We start from the raw sequence: 23,950 nt of genomic DNA on the forward strand, positions 1-23,950 counted from the left end.
ACGCAGGCGTTCAGCCCAACACACGCAGGCGCTCAGTCCAACACACGCAGGCGCTCAGCCCAACACACGCAGGCGCTCAGTCAATTGAATTTAATTTATTTTGGTAACGCCCAAAATCACAACAACAGTTGCCTCTGAGGAGCAACAGTGAAAAATGAATCAAACAATGTCTGTGGAGACGAGGGACGATGTCCCAGAGCCCTCTGTCCTTAGGACTCTCCTTCTCGGCCAGGAACAACTACAAAAAACCTCCTTGGGAAAAAGTAGAAGTGAAGGAGGATCTGACTCTCACAGACGTGAGGGAGACACTGGAGCTGGAGCCACTCTTCAGGCAGATGAGGGGCCGTCCACACGGGGCCACTTCACCAGGAGAGGAGCATCTGGGTCCACAGGTCCTCAGGAGTGAGAAAAAGTCCAACACACGCAGGCGTTCAGTCAAACACACGCAGGCGCTCAGTCCAAAGCACGCAGGCGCTCAGTCCAACACACGCAGGCGCCCAGCCCAACACACACAGGCGCTCAGTCCAACACACGCAGGCGCTCAGTCCAACACACGCAGGCCTTCAGTCCAACACACGCAGGCGCTCAGTCCAACACACGCAGGCGCTCAGTCCAACACACGCAGGCGCTCAGTCCAACACACGCAGACGCTCAGCCCAACACACGCAGGCGCTCAGTCCAACACACGCAGGCGCTCAGTCCAACACACGCAGGCGCTCAGCACAACACACGCAGGTGCTCAGTCCAACACACGCAGGCATTCAGCCCAACACACGCAGGCGCTCAGCCCAACACACGCAGGCGTTCAGCCCAACACACGCAGGCGCTCAGTCCAACACACGCAGAAGCTCAGTCCAACCCACGCAGGCGCTCAGCCCAACACACGCAGGACCTCAGTCCAACACACGCAGGCGCTCAGTCCAACACACGCAGGCACTCAGTCAAACACACGCAGGCGCTCAGTCCAACACACGCAGGCGTTCAGTCCAACACACGCAGGCGCTCAGTCCAACACACGCAGAAGTTCAGTCCAACACACGCAGGCGCTCAGTCCAACACACGCAGAAGCTCAGTCCAACACACGCAGGCGCTCAGTCCAACACACGCAGGCGTTCAGCCCAACACACGCAGGCGCTCACACACACAGGCGTTCAGCCCAACACACGCAGGCGCTCAGTCCAACACACGCAGGCGCTCAGTCCAACACACGCAGCCGCTCAGTCCAACACACGCAGGCGCTCAGTCCAACACACGCAGGCGCTCAGTCCAACACACGCAGACGCTCAGCCCAACACACGCAGGCGCTCAGTCCAACACACGCAGGCGCTCAGTCCAACACACGCAGGCGCTCAGTCCAACACACGCAGGCGCTCAGTCCAACACACGCAGAAGCTCAGTCCAACACACGCAGGCGTTCAGCCCAACACACGCAGGCGCTCAGTCCAACACACGCAGGCGCTCAGCCCAACACACGCAGGCGCTCAGTCAATTGAATTTAATTTATTTTGGTAACGCCCAAAATCACAACAACAGTTGCCTCTGAGGAGCAACAGTGAAAAATGAATCAAACAATGTCTGTGGAGACGAGGGACGATGTCCCAGAGTCCTCTGTCCTTAGGACTCTCCTTCTCGGCCAGGAACAACTACAAAAAACCTCCTTGGGAAAAAGTAGAAGTGAAGGAGGATCTGACTCTCACAGACGTGAGGGAGACACTGGAGCTGGAGCCACTCTTCAGGCAGATGAGGGGCCGTCCACACGGGGCCACTTCACCAGGAGAGGAGCATCTGGGTCCACAGGTCCTCAGGAGTGAGAAAAAGTCCAACACACGCAGGCGTTCAGTCTAACACACGCAGATGTTCAGTCCAACACACGCAGGCGTTCAATTTAAGACACGCAGGCGTTCAGTCCAACACTACACTTTATTTGGTTTTCTTCAATGCAAAAATATATAAAAAAAAGAACATCACAGTCAGTTTTAATTTACAGACGAAACAAAACAACGTCCAGAATCAAACATTTTAAATACTTTTCCCCAGAGAGAGAAAAGACGAGGCTGTACAAAGTGAAGAGGCAGAAGAACACCGTGCTCTAGAAGAACGCCATGCTCTAGAAGAACGAGGTGCTCTAGAACAACGCCGTGCTCTAGAAGAACGCCGTGCTCTAGAAGAACGCCGTGCTCTAGAAGAACGCCACGCTCTGGAAGAACACGGTGCTCCAGAAGAACGCCGCGCTCTAGAAGAACCTCGTGCTCTAGAAGAACGCCGCGCTCTAGAAGAACGCCGCGCTCTGGAAGAACGTCGCGCTCCAGAAGAACGCCGTGCTCTAGAAGAACGCCTTGCTCCAGAAGAACGACGCGCTCTAGAAGAACATGGTGTTCTAGAAGAACGCCACGCTCTAGAAGAACGCCATGCTCTAGAAGAACGAGGTGCTCTAGAAGAACGCCGTGCTCTAGAAGAACGCCGTGCTCTAGAAGAACGCCACGCTCTAGAAGAACACGGTGCTCTAGAAGAACGCGGCGCTCCAGAAGAACGCAGCGCTCTAGAAGAACGCCGTGCTCTAGAAGAACGTCGTGCTCCAGAAGAACGCCGCGCTCTAGAAGAGCCCCGTGCTCTAGAAGAACGCCGCGCTCTAGAAGAACGCCGCGCTCTGGAAGAACGCCGCGCTCTGGAAGAACGTCGCGCTCCAGAAGAACGCCGTGCTCTAGAAGAACGCCTTGCTCCAGAAGAACGACGCGCTCTAGAAGAACATGGTGTTCTAGAATGACGCCACGCTCTAGAAGAACGTCGTGCTCTAGAAGAACATGGTGCTCTAGAAGAACGCGGCGCTCCAGAGGAACACGGTTATCTAGAAGAACGTCGTGCTCCAGAAGAACATCGTGCTCCAGAAGAACGCAGTGCTCCAGAAGAACGCCACGCTCTAGAAGAACGCCGTGCTCTAGAAGAACATGGTGAAAAACATATCACAGTGAAAAGCGAGACAATCCAGCACGTCCTGAACGCAGAACTCGTCTGGCTGAACGCAGAACTCGTCTGGCTGAACGCAGAACTCGTCTGGCTGAACGCAGAACTCGTCCGACTGAACGCAGAACTCGTCCGGCTGAACGCAGAACTCGTCCGGCTGAACGCAGAACTCGTCTGGCTGAACGCAGAACTCATCCGGCTGAACGCAGAACTCGTCCGGCTGAACGCAGAACTCGTCCGACTGAACGCAGAACTCGTCCGGCTGAACGCAGAACTCGTCCGGCTGAACGCAGAACTCGTCTGGCTGAACGCAGAACTCATCTGGCTGAACGCAGAACTCGTCTGGCTGAACGCAGAACTCGTTTGGTTGAACGCAGAACTCGTTTGGTTGAACGCAGAACTCGTCTGACTGAACGCAGAACTTGTCCGACTGAACGCAGAACTCGTGTGACTGAACGCAGCACTCGTCCGACTGAACGCAGAACTCGTCCGACTGAACGCAGAACTCGTCCGACTGAACGCAGAACTCGTCTGACTGAACGCAGAACTCGTCTGGCTGAACGCAGAACTTGTCCGACTGAACGCAGAACTCGTCTGGCTGAACGCAGAACTCGTCCGACTGAACGCAGAACTCGTCTGACTGAACGCAGCACTCGTCCGACTGAACGCAGAACTCGTCTGACTGAACGCAGAACTCGTCTGGCTGAACGCAGAACTTGTCCGACTGAACGCAGAACTCGTCTGGCTGAACGCAGAACTCGTCCGACTGAACGCAGAACTCGTCTGACTGAACGCAGCACTCGTCCGACTGAACGCAGAACTCGTTTGGCTGAACGCAGAACTCGTTTGGCTGAACGCAGAACTCGTCTGACTGAACAAAGTCATGAAGTCCAGTGTCTTTAGTTCCTGACCAACAGTTCTACATGTCGTAGTAGTGATGGGCAGTTGGATTCCAAATACTGATATATCGATACACTGAGGTATTGAAAAGTACTTATTCTCTGACAGGGAAATATTAGTTGTTGGAGAAAGTAGTAGTAGTGATTGTCATGTTTTGGGATGGCCCTACTATTCATAAATACTGGACTGGGGTCAGTGTAATGCAGTTTTCAACACTAACATCCAGAAAGTATTTATCTGATTATTATGTTACAGCCTCATTCCATTGTTCAATACTTAGTTGAAGCTCCTTTGGCCCTGATCACAGCCTCAAGTCTTTTTGGGTTTAATGCCACAAGTTCACACACCTTTATGTCGAATCTTTGTTTCATCAGACAGAGAAGTTTGTTTCTCATGGTCTGAGTCCTTCAGGAGCCTTTTTACAAACTCATGTGCCTTTTACTGAGGAGTGGCTTCAGTCTGGCCCCTCAGTCTGGCCCCTCGACCGCACAGGCCTGATGGTGGAGTGCTGCAGAGATGGTTGTTCTTCTGGAAGCTTCTCCTCTCTCCACAGGGACATGCTGGAGATCTGTCTGAGTGACCCTCTGGTTCTTGGTCTCCTCCCTGACTAAGGCCCTTCTCCCCCGATTGCTCAGTTTGTCCGGGCCCAGCTCTAGAAGAGTCTTGATGATGATGGGGGCCACTCTGCTCAGAGGAACCTTCAATGCTGCAGAGATGTTTCTGTTCTTCTCCACATCTGAGCCTTGATCCTGTCTCAGAGCTCTACAGACACTTCCTTAGACTTCATGTGTTTGAGCTCTGACATCACTGTTACTGTGAGACTTCTGTAGAAGGAGTGAGCTTCATGTCACACTGAAGGGACCACAGGTGGACTCAGGAACCTCAAGAAGATCACTTTAAAAACCATGAACCTGAGCTCACTTTAGAGTGTGATGCAAACACTGAGAATACTTATGCACATGTGCTATTTTTTATTTTTTTATTTGCAATACATTTGCAGAGAATTATCATGTTATCATTATCAGGTATTATTTAGAGATTTTTGAGGCAAATAATGAATTTAGTCAATTTTAGAATAAGGCTGTAAGATAACAAATGTGGGAAAAGTGAATACTTTAAGGATGGATCTGTTTCTCAGATGTAAAACTCCAACAATGGACTTGAGAGATGGATACCCGTAGAATGTACTTGACTGGGCTGAAATAACTTTGGATATTTACAAAAAGACTGAATTTGAAAATTGACAAGTTTACAGGACATTTGGACAAATGGGGACATGTGCCAGACTGACTTTATACGGAATACTTTTTATGTTAAAAAAACATTTTAAAAAAAGTATTTATTCTCATGCAAAAATAGCGATACTTCAAAAATAACGTTTAAGTTTTAGTACATTTTTAGACATTGTTTATATTTGACTCTCTCTCGTGTTCAGGTCAAAGCTGGAGCAAAGATGATAAAGAAGAGAATTTAAAATACATTTTAATACAAAACTCAGAGGTCAGAATCAGACTGATATTCCTGCCATAGTATTACCTGGTATCGCCCATCACTACTGTTCCTACACTTGTAGAGCTGAAGTCATGTATGTATTTATGTATGTATTTTGTACTATGTACATGTGAGAAAGTACTATATACATGTGAGAAAGTACTATGTACATGTGAGAAAGGCTCAGGTCTGTGGAGCTCTGGAACCTACACAGTTTAAAATGTACAACAGCAGGCTGCAGCGTAGGACACACGCTGTAGGACACGCACAGTAGGACACACCCTGTAGGACATGCGCTGTAGGACATGCGCTGTAGAATTTGCGCTGTAGGATACACCCTGTAGGACATGCGCTGTAGGATACACCCTGTAGGATACGCGCTGTAGGACATGCCCTGTAGGATACGCCCTGTAGGATACGCGCTGTAGGATACACTGTAGGACAAGCCCTGTAGGATACGCCCTGTAGGATACGCGCTGTAGGATACACACTGTAGGACAAGCCCTGTAGGATACGCCCTGTAGGATACGCCCTGTAGGATACGCGCTGTAGGATACACACTGTAGGACAAGCCCTGTAGGATACACCCTGAAGGATACGCGCTGTAGGATACGCCCCGTAGGACACGCCCTGTAGAATACACGCTGTAGGATACGCCCTGTAGGATACGCCCTGTAGGATACACCCTGTAGGATAAGCCCTGCAAGATATACGCCCTGTAGGACACGCCCTGTAGAATACACGCTGTAGGATACGCCCTGTAGGATATAAGTGCTGTAGGATACAAGCTGTAGATACACGCTGTAGGATACGCGCTGTAGGATACACGCTGTAGGACACGCGCAGGAATTGCTTTCAATAGTAAGTGGTTGGACCATCTACACCAGCGGAGTCATACGCATGTCCAACAGGAGTAACTACCCATGTGCCGCTAACATTTGGTATTTGCTCACATTTTTCAGCGTCAACAGGAAACACAGGAAAGATGCGCATTATGTCAAATAAACTTTCAAAATACTTGATCTAAAAACATGTCACAACAACGTGGCCCTCGTCCTGATCATGTCCAGGACCTGGGGAAATGATTCATGAAGGACTGGGAAGTGTTTATCCTCAAACTGGAAAAAAAATGACTTTACGATGTCAAATAACATTTTACAAGCAGAAGTAACATTTTCACCTGTGACGGTTAAACATGTATTCATGGGGCGTTTGAAGTGTCCATCGTCGCCCCCTGCTGTCTCTGGGCAGAAAACCAGCCTTGAGACATTTGACCCAGACAACTCTCCTGAGAAACCCTGGCTGTTTTTTAATATTTGTCAATGTGATTATACTGTTTTATAATGATTATAAAAAGAGAGAAAAGCTTTTTAGCATCTATTTTCTGACAATGTATTATCACAAGGGAGCTGCAGGGGGAGCTCTATCGCCAGAGTCACTTAGTTCTGATTTAAGAAAGGAACATTTGAAGTAAAAGAAGCAACACTTTAATCCAAGCACAAAGCCTGCTCTGTGCAAAGCATCAAAACTGAAGTTTTGAAACTTGCTGCATCTGACAACACATAATAAGCAGGAATATGCAACAGTTTGTGTCTAACCGACGTGTAGATGCACAGACTTGTGACGCAGGAGCAGCTCTGACATCTCTGGTCTAAATATAAGTGCGTATGCAGCTTTGCCTATGTTTCGTGTCGCTGTAGCTCCAGGTGTAAATTCTGGGTAACCCAAGTGTGGGCGGAGCTGAGTTGAGACGGTCCAATGATGTCAGAGCTAAAGAACAGATGGAAGAGCTTGTGGACTCTGCAGTTCCCTCTGCAGGTGCAGTGTGGTACTGCGAGGGGGACACACTGAGCCTGGACCTGCTGCCCCTGTACCACCACACTGCCCCTGTACCACCACACTGCCCCTGTACCACCACACTGCCCCTGCACCACCACACTGCCCCTGCACCACCACACTGCCCCTGTACCACCACACTGCCCCTGTACCACCACACTGCCCCTGCACCACCACACTGCCCCTGTACCACCACACTGCCCCTGCACCAGCACACTGCCCCTGCACCAGCACACTGCACCATGAGCTTCAGAACAAAAACAAAACTATTTACATTTTCAGTCTAGAACAATGAACAAAGGAACAGGGACAAGTGCCGCTGGACAGGTCAGCGCCCTCTTGTGGCCCCGTAGTCAGCTGCAGCTCCAGTGCAGAAACGCCTCATGGGAATGTGCTTTGGCCGCCATCACTGTGGACAGAGGACAGAGTCATGTTCAGTGTGAAGCTGTCTGGAGCTTTACAGTGCTCGCATTATTGTCATCTACAGAGGCTTTGACCAACACCAGCCTCAAGTGTGAAAGACACAGACTGCAGCTACATGTGCACTTATGAGATTCCTCTGATTTCTTACTGATCATTGGATGTTATATGATAACATCCAATCATTTACATCCAGTCATTTAAACAATCAAAACAATCTGATTCAAAAGGCCAGAAAAAAATAATTAAAAACATAATCACATAAATAATTGTATTTAGAAGACAATGTGTAATGAATTATGATTTTTGTCTTTGCCACATTCGTTTGACCTTTTTTGCTTCACTTTCCTTGTGAAACTAACACAGGTGTGAACATGATCTGATAACACCAGAAATCATAAAATGATCAGATTTTTGGTGTGCATGTAAACATAGCCAGTGGCCCTTCTTGCCCTGTCCGCTAGGGGCGCTGTGGTTGTACCTGTTCAGTTGGGGCCTTCTTGTCTCCGTTGACTGCTTTGAGCAGAACAGACTCCTCAGTCTTCATCTCCACCACAATGTCCTTAGCACTGCCCTTCTCTTTGGTTCTGCACACAAGCCAATACGTATGTGCATAAGACTCCATAGGCTAACAGAAGGGTTAGGTAGTAGTAGTAGTAGTAGTAGTAGTAGTAGTAGTAGTAGTAGTAAGTAGTAGTAGTAGTAGTAGTAGTAGTAGTAGTAGTAGTAGTAGTAGTAGTATTTAGTATTAGTAGAGGTATGTAGAAATATACAGTAATATACAATACTAAATAGTATTAATTATTTGGTTACAGCAGTAAGTAATGTGCACATGTGACGTGACGCATTTGGGACAATGGATTCAAAAACCTGGCCAAATTCCACGGACTATGCCTCGCACACAAGCCCTAGTCACACAATTTGGGTCATGGTCTCTCAGCTGGCTTTCCGATTGTACCACCCCCAGGCAGTAGCGTAACAAACACACGCAATTGGCCGAGCCACGTCACATGATCGTGCGACGTCAGACTAACCCACGAGACCCAATGAGGCTGATGTCCCGCGAGATCGGCACAGGAGTGCCAAAAGCTTCACCACTGAGCTAAACTGTGGAAAAGCGTTTGCACTACCAAGATGAATGGCTGCCCTATGTATTGTAGGCACTTGGGTGGTTGTCGCTCTCGAGGAACGGCAGATGGGCTGGCTAGATTAGACGTCTCTACAGCATCCCTATCCTCAGCGTCTGAAATGGAAAAGGGAGCTTCTGCAAAATCAGGTCCAGAACAGGAACAAATCTCTACTGGGCAGCTTTGCCCTGGATCGATTCATGGCCTTGTCTCCGGAGCGCCAGCTTCATCAGTCTCAGGTAGGTATTCTCCTGAGTCCATTTCCCCTTGTTCATCAGGCTCTCCACGGCAACACCCTCCTGGACGAAGATGGATCCATGACATCAGCTGCTCGAGAGGACTCCCCAACGACAGGAAAGTGACTCGCTTATGTTTTTTCCACGTAAAATGCATGTTTTGGGCAAGATCTCTCTCCTTTTTCCAAACTAGATGATTTAACCTGTTGATCAAATCGTGTTTTGTTCCTTTCAACTGATTTTGCTTAATTTTTTGGACGCAAGCTAGTAACTCTTCTCCTTCTAAGAGCAAAATGTTCTGCACATATTGGAAGTGCAATGTCAATGATGCATCACAAAGTGGAAGGCTAGGTCAATAGGTAGCCTCGGGGAACGTCCAAACATCAGCTCATAAGAAGTGTAGCCAGTTACTTTATTCTTGGAACAGAGTTTGTGAGGAGTAAATGGTTTAGTTGGCAATGGGCATGTGAGAGAGTTTTATGTGGGCTGCAAAGAGCCCCCTACCGGTCCGGCAGGAGAAATACGGCTCTGCGATCCACTCGATTTCCAGTGGGCTCTGTAGGCTCTAGGCCATCAGGCCTAGGCCATCAGCTCGCCATCAGGCCTAGGCCATCAGCTTGCCATCAGGCCTAGGCCATCAGCTTGCCATCAGGCCTAGGCCATCCGCTCACCATCAGGATTAAAAAACCTGGCCAAATTCTGTAGACTATGCCTTGCACACAAGCCCTGTCACGGCATCATCTCTCTACTGGCTTCCCGATTGCACCACGCAAACTGAACCCCAGGCAGCACCGTAAATACATGCGATTGGCCGTGCCAGGTCACGTGACTGTGCGACTTCATTGAGAAAACCAACACTGATTGGTCAGACTAACCCACAAGACCTGGCGAGATCGCGGGGCCAATACAGAGGCAGACGTACATTAAACAGGGAGAAAGGTAGACATGGAACAGGATTTGACACCTGGGTTACAAGTAGTAGTAGAAGCAGTAATAGCAGTAGTAGCAGCAGTAGTAGTAGCAGTAGTCGCAGCAGTAGTAGCAGTAGCAGTAGTAGCAGTAGTCGCAGTAGTAGCAGTAGCAGTAGCAGCTGTAGTAGCAGCAGTAGTAGCAGTAGTAGCAGCAGTAGTAGCAGTAGCAGTAGCAGCAGTAGCAGTAGTAGCAGTAGTAGCAGCAGTAGTAGCAGTAGCAGTAGTAGCAGTAGTAGCAGTAGCAGTAGTAGCAGCAGTAGTAGCAGTAGCAGTAGTAGTAGCAGCAGTAGCAGTAGTAGCAGTAGCAGTAGTAGCAGCAGTAGTAGCAGCTGTAGTAGCAGCAGTAGCAGTAGTAGCAGCAGTAGTAGCAGTAGCAGTAGCAGCAGTAGCAGTAGTAGCAGTAGCAGTAGTAGCAGTAGCAGTAGCAGCAGTAGCAGTAGTAGCAGTAGCAGTAGTAGTAGCAGTAGCAGTAGTAGCAGCAGTAGTAGCAGTAGCAGTAGCAGCAGTAGCAGCAGTAGCAGTAGTAGCAGTAGCAGCAGTAGCAGTAGTAGCAGTAGTAGCAGTAGCAGTAGTAGCAGTAGTAGCAGTAGCAGTAGTAGCAGCAGTAGTAGCAGTAGCAGTAGCAGCAGTAGCAGTAGTAGCAGTAGCAGCAGTAGCAGTAGTAGCAGTAGCAGTAGTAGCAGTAGAAGCAGTAGCAGTAGTAGCAGTAGCAGCAGTAGCAGTAGTAGCAGTAGCAGTAGTAGCAGTAGAAGCAGTAGCAGTAGTAGCAGTAGAAGCAGTAGAAGCAGTAGCAGTAGTAGCAGCAGTAGTAGCAGCTGTAGTAGCAGCAGTAGCAGTAGTAGCAGCAGTAGTAGCAGTAGCAGTAGTAGCAGTAGTCGCAGTAGCAGTAGTAGCAGTAGAAGCAGTAGCAGTAGTAGCAGTAGCAGCAGTAGCAGTAGTAGCAGTAGCAGTAGTAGCAGCAGTAGTAGCAGCTGTAGTAGCAGCAGTAGCAGTAGTAGCAGCAGTAGTAGCAGTAGCAGTAGTAGCAGTAGTCGCAGTAGCAGTAGTAGCAGTAGAAGCAGTAGCAGTAGTAGCAGTAGCAGCAGTAGCAGTAGTAGCAGTAGCAGTAGTAGCAGTAGAAGCAGTAGCAGTAGTAGCAGCAGTAGTAGCAGCTGTAGTAGCAGCAGTAGCAGTAGTAGCAGCAGTAGTAGCAGTAGCAGTAGTAGCAGTAGTCGCAGTAGCAGTAGTAGCAGTAGAAGCAGTAGCAGTAGTAGCAGTAGCAGCAGTAGCAGTAGTAGCAGTAGCAGTAGTAGCAGTAGAAGCAGTAGCAGTAGTAGCAGTAGAAGCAGTAGCAGTAGTAGCAGCAGTAGTAGCAGCTGTAGTAGCAGCAGCAGCAGTAGTAGCAGCAGTAGTAGCAGTAGCAGTAGTAGTAGCAGCAGTAGCAGTAGTAGCAGTAGCAGTAGTAGCAGCAGTAGTAGCAGCTGTAGTAGCAGCAGTAGCAGTAGTAGCAGCAGTAGTAGCAGTAGCAGTAGCAGCAGTAGCAGTAGTAGCAGTAGCAGTAGTAGCAGCAGTAGCAGTAGTGGCAGCAGTAGTAACAGTAGTAGTAGCAGCAGCAGCAGTAGCAGTAGTAGCAGTAGCAGTAGCAGTAGTAGCAGTAGCAGTAGTAGCAGTAGCAGTAGTAGCAGTCCTCACATGCTCTGTTTGCCCGAGCGTCCACAGGGAAGTCGGTTCTTCTTGTGGAGGAAGTAGATGACACTGCCCAGGATGGCGAGCAGCAGCAGGCCCAGGATGATGACCACAATGAAGACTCCACTGCCCTCTGCTGGACCACACAACAGACCAATGATCACCAAGCAGCGACCACACACAAGTTCTGACCCCCTAACGACCCTCTCGGGAATGATGAGTGTGATGTTGGAGGTTTACCTGGAGAGAAGGCAGCAGGAGATGTCACCATGGGAACTGTGGACAGGACATAAACATCAGCTCCGGCCTCACAGGACATTTACACAAACAGTCAAAAACTACAATAATCAGATCTGATTTTGGGGTTTTGGTTCATCAAAAACACCAGTGTTGGCATAAAGAGAGAAGTACACATAAATGGGAAGGAGCTCATCTGTTATTTATGCTCCAGGAAAAACTCTGGGCTTCAGGGTTTAAGACAGTGGTTTTCAACCTGGGGGTCAGGACCCCTATAGGGGCCACAAAGTCATTTCAGGGGGTCCCCAGATAATGTGGATAATATAAAAAATGTATGCTATAGTCTTGAATAAGGCTTGACACTTCAAATGCAGGGGATTGGGGATTGTGACTGAAAACAGGTTGAGAACCACTGGTGTAAGACAAAGCTTTTTCAGTGATTTGCGACACTGGCACACGGCAGGACAGAAAAAGATTTTACAACCCAAAAGTGCTCAGAGTAGGATGGCCTTCACTGCACCTGCTTTGACGTTGAACACACGAGCTTCGGCGCCCAGGTCGTTGGAGGCGTTGCACACGGCGCTAAAGTCTGAGCTCACTCGGATGGACACCACGCTGAGAGAGGAGTGAGACGAGGAGCGAGAGACCACCTCCTCCCAGCTCTGGAACAGCACAGCAGGGGTTCAGCTTCAATAGAACACACATCGCAACCGCTTTGACTGACTTTGGTTTCAAATGGAGTCGGCGGGCGTGTCACAAGTGTACGGCACAATCTGCTTGTCATTGCAACTGTTCTGGCTTAATCCATGGTTCATGTCTCTGTAATTACTGGGTCTATCCACATGAAACAAAAACAGGCACACAGTTTGACATCTTCTCTGTCAGTAGGCCAATCAAGTTTACTTGTAAAGATTTTGTTCACAATGTAATTCAAAGTACTTTATAGAATAGATACATTCAAATCACAATACAAGTAGATAAACACACATATTCATTATACAATGTACTTGTAATGGTCAGAGTAAAGATGAAATCCTCTTCAGTCTGAGCTGATGTTCACTCCATTTGACTCTACATGCTGCTGTTAGGTCAGCTGATACGCAGTGAAAATGTGTCCTATCACAATGATGCAGACGAGTCAGATCTATGTTTCACTGTCACAGGTGAATATGGACCAGTGGATTCACTCTGTCACTGCATCCAACAGATCAGTGTGTGGAGAACAACTTTCTCCAGCTGAACTCAGACAAGACTGAAATTGTCGTCTTTGTCACAGAAACAAAGAGAAAGTGTCAGCGTCATCCTCCAGAGTCTCGCTCTAAAACCTACAAACCAAGTGATAAATCTGGGGGTAATAATGGACTCAGACTTGAACTTTAACACATCAAATCAATAACATCAGCAGCTTTTTACCATCTAAAAACATTGCCAAAATCAATATCTAACCAGACTTGGAGAGACTTCTCCATGCGTTTGTCTCCAGTAGATTAGACTGTAACGGCCGCTCACTGGTCTCTCCAAACGAGCTGTAAAACAGCTGCAGTACATCCAGAACACTGCTGCTCGGGTCCTGACTAGAACCAGGAAGTATGATCACATTAGTCCTATTCTCAGGTCTCTGCACTGCCCCCTGTGGCTCAGAGAAGAGACTTTAAGATCCCATATCATGCTATTTTTCCCGCTTTATAGTCCACCCTAAGGGTATATTTGATAATAATAAGGGTTGTGCAACACCCATAACACAATAGTTATGAAATATCAACCATATCTTGGATCCGCTCACAAACCGGAAATGCACACGGCTTGGTTTGACCTGTTACCATCCACCTATTTCGCCCTGTTGGACCCAAATGGCATTGCTTATTAAAAGAGGATCTTATGTTCCACATGCAAGTGTGATGCATCATTAGAAAGCTTAGGCCTTCTAGTTTATGCAGATGTGCACATGACACACTGTCAGGGCTTCAGAACTTACACTACAGAAGCCCAAACATAAACCAAACATCCTTTTTTAGTCTCGCCTGAATATTGTCAATTTGTAATAGTCCTGAGCATGACATACTTCATTGTGTGCATATGCTGTTCACTGAACATGATGTTTATCTTGTTGACAACAACTGTGTAAAGTTTCAGATCTCTAGGAACAGGCATTTTGGTGCTGTTGACCTTTTTGTATCAAAAAGTATTCAAGTGATCCAAATATGTGCCAACTGTGCCAAACTGTTTTATTACAATTTTAGCTCCTCTATGATCATAAAACATACATTTTGATGTTTTGTAGGCCACTAATAGCAATTATAACTGCTAAAAACAATGTATGTGAAAATGTGTAAATATGAGTTTACCCATGAATTTCCCATATAGAGGTGAAAAAAAAAAAATATAATATTTTTATTTTATTTTTGTATTGGTATAATAATACATATATCTAACAAAATGTGCGTCCAAAAGGCTAATAAAATCAGAAAACGTGATGCGTAAAATCTAATCACCTCCTGCCGAAAAATCTAGGCTCTGACTGTCTTTACGCACGTGAATATAGAGGATTCTGTGTGACGAAGCCCTTAGTCCCACCCACCATTCTATAGCTATTCTTATTGGCTAGAATAATATGTCAATCAAAGTCTTCTACGTCATCGCATGCTGGCGCTATGTAATGAAAACAAAGATGGATGCGCGCGTCGGAAGCAGCGCATTTTTTTTGCGGCGGCTGTAGCAAACAAACCCGTGGACAGAAAAAATGGTGGATGGTCTCATTCTGTGGCTAACATTCTGAAGAAAGATCGATGCCAAACACCATCTTATCAGTCAAACAGGTCATTTTTTGTGGACGGAGAAATGCGCCGGACGAGCCGGACGAAAAGCATGAGCCAGAGAACAAAACGAACAAAAAAAGTGGATATTGTTTTTCAATCCTTATGGACAGACTGAGTACAAGCATGTACAGAATTAAAGCCGTTTCTTCCGTCATAAACAGCAAACAGGACATGCGTTTGTAAAAGTTGAGACTTTCCCACAAACTATTGGCAATTGCTTCTTGGGGCATATTATTCAATCAATGACATATTTGTTTTGTTGAGAAAATAAGCTTTAAATGATGTATAACTTGCTGGTATTGACCACGGAAATAATTAATAATTGTAATTTGGAAAATGGACGGTAACGGGTTAAGATTCGCCCCCACCCTTGCAAAGAGCGATCTGGCTCCCCCGCCCACCCCGTGACGTAGTCTCAGCGTGGAGACGGTGTATGTACAGCTCTCGCGCTCCATCGTCTGTGCCAACACTCTAATGTAACTTTGCTGTAAGTTCCATCCCACAAGTCCGAAGATCCACAGCGCAGCTGGCTCTCCTGTGCAACATGAAACTAACAGCGATGGCTCTATTCCGCGTATATGCTGTCTCCACGGCACCTCTCAGGGTGGGGGGAAGGGGGAAATAGTGATAAAGTGAGTAGCACCCGTTTTTCTGCAGATCCTAGGAGGAGGATATATACTGTACTATAGCTAAAAACAGCGGGAATCAATCAAAAAAACACTTTGGGCACATATTTGAGGCACCAATAGCTCTGTAAGAAGGTTAAAAGCTCTGAAAAGTTGATTTCGCATGATATGGGACCTTTAAAGCAGCTCTGCTTGTGTACAAATCTCTCCATGGCCTAGCACCAAAGTACATCTCAGACATGTTAGTGCCATATGAACCATCTCAGACTCTGAGGACCTCAGGGACCGGCCTTCTGCTGGTGCCAGAGTCAGGACTAAACATGGACCGGCCTCCTGCTGGTGCCATAGTCAGGACTAAACATGGACCGGCCTCCTGCTGGTGCCATAGTCAGGACTAAACATGGACCGGCCTCCTGCTGGTGCCAGAGTCAGGACTAAACATGGACCGGCCTCTTGCTGGTGCCAGAGTCAGGAGTAAACATGGACCGGCCTCCTGCTGGTGCCATAGTCAGGACTAAACATGGACCGGCCTCCTGCTGGTGCCATAGTCAGGACTAAACATGGACCGGCCTCCTGCTGGTGCCAGAGTCAGGACTGATAAACATACCAAAGGATGTTCAGGGACTAGAGGTGAGCAGGGTCTATCAAACTACCATCGTTTTATCAACGCGGACGTCGAACAGCAGCAAGTGAAATGTCCCGATCGTAAAATTTTATGTGGCATTTTTGTTTTTTAGTCTTTTGAGGGGACTAAAAAAATGTCGTCTTTTCAGCTTCAACCTATTTTGAGATGATCCCTTATGCGTTTCTTAAACGTCTGTGATTGGCCACTCCTATTCAACCCTCTGTCCCACCCTCAGTCACCCATTTGCCTGACGAAGGCGCAGTTGCCGAAATGCTGCCTCTTCATCTGTAAATACATTTCATTTGCAAGTTAGACAGAGTGCGGGTTTTTCTTTCTACTACTACTACTTTCTACTACTTTTAGCGTTGTGTACGCCTTTTTCCCACGCACCTGCTACAGAATCTGATGTGCCGAGCACCGTCCTGATACTAGTTTGATGCAGCTAAAATCTGGAACATTCTTCCTGAAGATGTGAGACAGGTCCTACTCTGACAATGCTCAAATCTAAGATAAAACAGTTGTGTTTAGCTGTGCATGTGACTGAACGGATTCTATTTGCACTCTTCTCTTTCATGTTTTAAACTGTTTTGTGATTTCTGTCATATCGTTGTGATTTTAATGCATTTTTTTTTTGCCTTCTCGGAATCTTTTTCATCGACGGACACTCCTGGATGAATGAGCGATTATACCCACTTGTTAATGAATAATATATAAATAAATGCTATTATGTTTGGCATAAGCACTTGTTTAAAGCCTCTTCTTTTGTAAATGTTGTTTTGCTGAAACCAGCACTTTATTTTGTCTGTGAAAAGCGCTTTATAACTAAAGTTTACTGACTTATCCTGCTTAACCCGTCCTATTAATGAACTCCTTCTTGCTTATTGGTCTGATGTTTGGACATTTTTGTACATAAATTATCCTTCTAATAGACCTTTGGTAATAAGCAGTTTATTATAGGCAAGTGTTAATAATTGTGGAGCAGAATACAGTTATGTTAACACTAAATTAACTCCTCACTTGTTTGGAAATATATATAACGCTATAATAGAGTGTAATCGAGCATTAGAAATGTGAACTCTTTTATCACTGCGGCTTTCAATATACATAAGATGAATACAGCAAACATATGGGCCATCGCATATATACTGTACTATATGAAGGATATATGGATATATATATATATGTATATTATATTTTCTTCACTTTTCTTCACTTTGAAAGTGCATATTCCAGGTTTGCTACTTTTTGTATTTATTGGTGAGATCGAACCTGTGGTAAATAATGATCATAGTTTTATGTCAATATGAACTCACCAGAGTTTAAAATGACAGGAAGTGATGTCACAAGGCGACTGACGCCTCGTTTATACAACCATTTTACAAAATGAAGGTATAATTATTTGCCAAATCATAACTTTTGTGTAGTTTATGTGGATTTTGGTTCTTTCAGAATGGTCGCTAGGTAACGGATGTGGTTATCTGCCACTCATGTCCAAACAGGAAGTACAGTCATACATTTCACCAAAATAGTGGGAAACTATTGGCACATTTTTCAGTCAAATCTATAATATAATCATAGTGTAGTCAAAGCCGCCACATGGAGCTGGTTCATCAGTGACGCTGTGGAACTTTGTGCCAGTTTTGCCGTTTTTGTTTCATGTGGATCGATAATAATGACCAAGATTTAACCATAAACTAGGATAAAACATCTGCATTTTGACAGTTGAACAAATGAATAAAAATGTTCTCATATAATGTTATGACCACAACTTCACATTTTATGTGGAAGTGGCACACAATTGTGACGTGGAAGGAAAATGATACATGATTTCCAGAATTAAGAAGTAAAAAACTGAAAAGTGCAGTGTGCAAAGTATTCAGCCCCTTTTCCCTCAGTGGATCGTTTGTGTCAGAAGTTTCCTGATGATCGTTGAAAGACTGAACGTGGATCTAATGGTTCAGTAGAGTCTGTGTGTAATCTAATCTTAGTGTGAGAGGATCTGTTCAGTGAAGGCCACAGACGTTTGTTCAGACCTAAGACCTCACCACAGGTCAGGGAGAACGTGTGGAGAAGTTTAAAGCCGTGTTAGGTCAGAAAAAGATTGAACATCTCACCGAGCACTGTTCAATGAGTCTGGGACAACTACAAACCTACAAGACAAAACTTACATCTGAACAAGGAGACCTCTGATCAGAGATGCGGCCAAGAGGCCCCTGGGAACTCTAGAGGGGCTGCAGAGATCCACAGCTCAGGTGGACAAGGAATCTGTCCACAGGACAACCATGAGTCGAGCACTGTACAAATCTGGACTTTATGGAAGAGCGGAGAGAAGAAGTCATAAGAAGTCCTGTTTGCAGTTTGTCAGAAGATGTGGAGCAGAGCAGAGCGGAACTGTGTGTGGTGTAAAACAGGTCACATGACTCTGGACACACCCTCTGCCCCACTGTCAAGACCTGAGACTGGGGCGGAGCTTCACCTTCAGCAGGACAACGAGCCTAAACATAAAGCCAGAGCTACAATGGAACGGTTTAAACATAATCATGTGTTAGAATGTCCCAAAGTCCAGAGCTAAATCCAAGAGAATCTGTGGAAGATCTGAAAAGTGCTGTTCACAAACGCTCTCAAAGCTGTAGAGCCCCAAGAGGCTTCAGCTGGAACTGCAGAGAAACACTTCCACAAAGGACTGAATACTTTTGCACACTGCACTTTTCAGTTTATATTTGATATATTTTTGAATCTGGAAATGATGTATCATTTCCCATCCACTCCACAGTCGTGTGCCACTGTGTGTTGTGAATTTATGTAAGTTTGTGGTTGTGATGTGACAAAATGTGGAGATGTTTCAGTTTTCACACTGTTACGAGCTCCTGCACGTCCTCCGCTTGAGTTTGAAACCACAGCTCTACAGAATGTTGAGCTTAGGGCCGGAGCAGGGGCCGGAGCAGGGGCCGGAGCAGGGGCCGGAGCCGTACCTGTCCTGCAGAGAAGCTCCAGGACACTGAAGGAAGGGGGAATCCTTGGGCCTCACAGCTCAGGTTGAGCACTCGACCTGTGGAGTGCTCCATCCGGACCTCCTGCTCCACGGACTGCATCTGTGGAGGCCCTGCACACAGCACACAGGGGACACCATCACACAGGGGACACCGTCACACAGGGGACACCATCACACAGGGGACACCATCACACAGGGGACACCATCACACAGGGGACACCGTCACACAGGGGACACCATCACACAGGGGACACCATCACACAGGGGACACCATCACACAGGGGACACCGTCACACAGGGGACACCATCACACAGGGGACACCATCACACAGGGGACACCATCACACAGGGGACACCGTCACACAGGGGACACCGTCACACAGGGGACACCATCACACAGGGGACACCGTCACACAGGGGACACCGTCACATAGGGGACACCATCACACAGGGGACACTATCACACAGGGGACACTATCACACAGGGGACACCATCACACAGGGGACACCATCACACAGGGGACACCATCACACAGGGGACACCATCACACAGGGGACACTATCACACAGGGGACACCGTCACACAGGGGACACCGTCACACAGGGGACACCATCACACAGGGGACACCATCACACAGGGGACACCATCACACAGGGGACACCATCACACAGGGGACACCATCACACAGGGGACACTATCACACAGGGGACACCGTCACACAGGGGACACCATCACACAGGGGACACCATCACACAGGGGACACCATCACACAGGGGACACCATCACACAGGGGACACTATCACACAGGGGACACCATCACACAGGGGACACCATCACACAGGGGACACCATCACACAGGGGACACCATCACACAGGGGACACCGTCACACAGGGGACACCGTCACACAGGGGACACCGTCACACAGGGGACACCATCACACAGGGGACACTATCACACAGGGGACACTATCACACAGGGGACACCATCACACAGGGGACACCATCACACAGGGGACACTATCACACAGGGGACACCATCACACAGGGGACACCATCACACAGGGGACACCATCACACAGGGGACACCATCACACAGGGGACACTATCACACAGGGGACACTATCACACAGGGGACACCATCACACAGGGGACACTATCACACAGGGGACACTATCACACAGGGGACACCATCACACAGGGGACACATCACACAGGGGACACCATCACACAGGGGACACCATCACACAGGGGACACTATCACACAGGGGACACTATCACACAGGGGACACCATCACACAGGGGACACTATCACACAGGGGACACCATCACACAGGGGACACATCACACAGGGGACACCATCACACAGGGGACACCATCACACAGGGGACACCGTCACACAGGGGACACCGTCACACAGGGGACACTATCACACAGGGGACACCATCACACAGGGGACACCATCACACAGGGGACACCGTCACACAGGGGACACCGTCACACAGGGGACACCATCACACAGGGGACACCATCACACTTCCATCAGATGAACTGTTCCAGCAGCGACTCAAACTGAAGAGGGGACAGACTTGAGGACAACCTTGGACCACCACAAGTCCAATAACAAAACACCACTCGGGTTCAGATCAGAGGCATTGATCTAACTCCGAGCAGTATCTAAGCCTCTTCCCAGGGGCCACACCAGAGGATCCAGAGCCGATTATGTCTGTCCGTCACTCAACCTCCTGCAGCAGCGGGGCCCCTCCCCCAGAGAGGTGTGTGTGTGGACCAGGTCATTGAGGCATCTTCCTTTGACTGCCACTGTCCTCTGAGCAGCCCCTATGTGGCCCCTGAGGGTGCTGACGCATAAGACCCCCAACCCCAGGCCTCCAGGGTGGGGCCCCGGCTTTTAATATCTAACTGAATCCTGAAGAATCCTCCTGAGGAACTGGTTCTCCTCCTGAAGAACTGGTTCTCCTCCTGATGAACTAGTTCTCCTCCTGATGAACTAGTTCTCCTCCTGATGAACTGGTTCTCCTCCTGAAGAACTGGTTCTCCTCTTGATGAACTAGTTCTCCTCCTGATGAACTGGTTCTCCTCCTGAAGAACTGGTTCTCCTCCTGAGGAACTGGTTCTCCTCCTGAGTGGCTCCAGCTCCAGATCTCTCCTTCATCTGGAACTCCTCCAGGTTTATACTTTTTCCCAAGGAGGTTTTTTGTACTTTTCCCTGGCCGAGAAGGAGGAGCTAAGGACATCGTCCCTCGTCCCCACGGACATTGTTTTGTCCGTTCTTCACTGTCGCCCTCAGAGGCAACTGCTGTTGTGATTATGGGCGTTACAAAAATGAATTGAATTGAATTGAATCAACTTATATCCATAGATGTATATGCATATCCTGTACATTATGTACATGTATAATGTTTCAAACATCTCCAGAAGCACCTCCTGTACATTCTGATGGTTCCGTCGATCGTGTTGTTGTGTTGTTTGTTGTAGTGTTTGTTGTGGTGTTTGTGCGTCTCGGATGGTCTCGCTCAGCAGGATGGTCTCGCTCAGCAGGATGGTCTCGCTCAGCAGGATGGACTCGCCCAGCAGGATGGACTCGCTCAGCAGGATGGACTCGCTCAGCAGGATGGACTCGCCCAGCAGGATGGACTCGCTCAGCAGGATGGACTCGCTCAGCAGGATGGTCTTGCTCAGCAGGATGGACTCGCCCAGCAGGATGGACTCGCTCAGCAGGATGGACTCGCCCAGCAGGATGGACTCGCTCAGCAGGATGGACTCGCTCAGCAGGATGGACTCGCTCAGCAGGATGGACTCGCTCAGCAGGATGGTCTTACCGTGTACGATGATGTGCACAGAGCTTTGCGTGTGCAGAGCGGGCAGCGCGGGCACGGTCACCTCGCACACGTACTCTCCCGCCGTGTGGTAGGACGCGTCCCGCAAGAGGAGGGCGGAGCCGGTGCCCACCACGCGCCCGTCCTGCACAGAAGAGAGGAGGGGTTTAGAATATGTTCTGGAGCATTGACATGATATAAAACGGACTAAAAGCTCTCAAACCCTCAGACTGTGCTCAGTCTCTGGCTGATATTCGACAGTCGCTGGGCTTTATGAGGATCAACATTTTCAAGGCTTTAACTTAAAGTAAAAACACATGAAAAATGCGACTCAAAGTACTAAGTACTAGTTGCTTTTTAAAGCAATTTTAATAGTAGTTTGATTTCCTTTTTTTATTTAACAATTTGAGGTCGTTTTAAACAAAAGCCTATTCTTTTTGCTCCGTCCAATCAGAGCAGGCGATGCAGAGCAGTGAGGTGGGAGTAAAAGGAGCAGAGGCTGACGCACGAGGGACCATTGGGACAAACGAACGCTGTAGCTCATTACAATTACATACAAATACACGTACAGTGTACCCAAAATGTACAATTACCCAAAAAAAGGAATCATTGACAGTAATGAACAGACAAGGGTCACCATGGCGACTGGACCTCTTTCCCTCCTCACAACTGTCCACATTCTTAAAGCATGAGCAGAACAAGCAAAACGTGACAAACACGCCTGAAGCTGACGCTGTTTGGATCCATCAAAAACAGAGACATATTCCTGCTGTTAAGGATTATCTTATTTATTCCTGGTCCAACCCCAGAATGAAAGTGTTGGTGACGTGCGTTTGAAAGAGCGAGCAGACAGAGGAGCTCTGAGCGGGCGGGGCCTCTCCTGGGACACACAGATATACTGTATGTGTGAATATCCTGGAGCTCGATGGTCACACTTTCTAAACTTTATGGTCCTGATGGAATTACACGACACGCAGCCGAGAAGAGGCCGTCAATCCAGACTTTAGTGCAGAGCTGATAAAGGCAGGCTGACTTCATAAACCCTCGTAATAGTTCTTTGTGAACACTGTGGCACAACATCTTAGTGACAGATTATTCCTGTAGTGAATGAAATGAGGTCATTGTGTTTGTGTCACAGTCGCATTAGTGTGGACACAGTCGTATTAGCGTGGACACAGTCGCATTAGTGTGGACACAGTCGCATTAGCGTGGACACAGTCGCATTAGCGTGGACACAGTCGCATTAGCGTGGACACAGTCGCATTAGCGTGGACACAGTCGCATTAGCGTGGACAGAGTCGCATTAGCGTGGACACAGTCGCATTAGCGTGGACACAGTCGCATTAGCGTGGACACAGTCGCATTAGCGTGGACACAGTCGCATTAGCGTGGACACAGTCGCATTAGCGTGGACACAGTCTCATTAGTGTGGACACAGTCACATTAGCGTGGACACAGTCGCATTAGCGTGGACACAGTCGCATTAGCGTGTGGACACAGTCACATTAGCGTGGACACAGTCGCATTAGCGTGGACACAGTCCCATTAGTGTGGACACAGTCGCATTAGTGTGGACACAGTCACATTAGTGTGGACACAGTCGCATTAGGGACACAGTCGCATTAGTGTGGACACAGTCACATTAGCGTGGACACAGTCACATTAATGTGTCACAGTTGCATTAGCATGGACACAGTCGTATTAGCGTGGACACAGTCACATTAATGTGTCACAGTTGCATTAGCATGGACACAGTCGTATTAGCGTGGACACAGTCCCATTAGTGTGGACACAGTCGCATTAGCGTGGACATAGTCGCATTAGTGTGGACACAGTCACATTAGTGTGGACACAGTCGCATTAGGGACACAGTCGCATTAGTGTGGACACAGTCACATTAGCGTGGACACAGTCACATTAATGTGTCACAGTTGCATTAGCATGGACACAGTCGTATTAGCGTGGACACAGTCCCATTAGTGTGGACACAGTCGCATTAGTGTGGACACAGTCGCATTAGCGTGTGGACACAGTCGCATTAGTGTGTCACAGTCGCATTAGCATGGACACAGTCGTATTAGCGTGGACACAGTCCCATTAGTGTGGACACAGTCGCATTAGTGTGGACACAGTCGTATTAGCGTGGACACAGTCGCATTAGTGTGGACACAGTCGCATTAGCGTGGACACAGTCGCATTAGCGTGGACACAG

At 47.9% G+C, this 23,950-nt stretch overlaps 1 protein-coding gene across 1 annotated transcript in view; it reads right to left on the reverse strand.

Annotated features, from left to right (window-relative positions):
• Positions 1-7,412: 7,412 nt before the first annotated feature.
• Positions 7,413-23,950, reverse strand: part of mcama (melanoma cell adhesion molecule a) — a 38,186-nt gene continuing 21,648 nt past the window's right edge. Inside the window, exons 10-16 of the mRNA XM_072445463.1 lie at positions 21,742-21,883; positions 18,884-19,014; positions 12,365-12,506; positions 11,848-11,883; positions 11,614-11,743; positions 8,090-8,195; positions 7,413-7,597 (exon numbers count right to left, since the gene is read on the reverse strand). Of these exons, the coding sequence (XP_072301564.1) occupies positions 7,595-7,597; positions 8,090-8,195; positions 11,614-11,743; positions 11,848-11,883; positions 12,365-12,506; positions 18,884-19,014; positions 21,742-21,883 (690 nt within the window). The 3' untranslated portion in view covers positions 7,413-7,594. The remainder of the gene's footprint in view (positions 7,598-8,089; positions 8,196-11,613; positions 11,744-11,847; positions 11,884-12,364; positions 12,507-18,883; positions 19,015-21,741; positions 21,884-23,950) is intronic.

Source organism: Eucyclogobius newberryi, unplaced genomic scaffold (assembly GCF_026437365.1).
Source record: "Eucyclogobius newberryi isolate DKJ021-1_F unplaced genomic scaffold, fEucNew1.0.hap1 SCAF_15, whole genome shotgun sequence".
In the NCBI taxonomy this organism is placed as follows: Eukaryota; Metazoa; Chordata; class Actinopteri; order Gobiiformes; family Gobiidae; genus Eucyclogobius; species Eucyclogobius newberryi.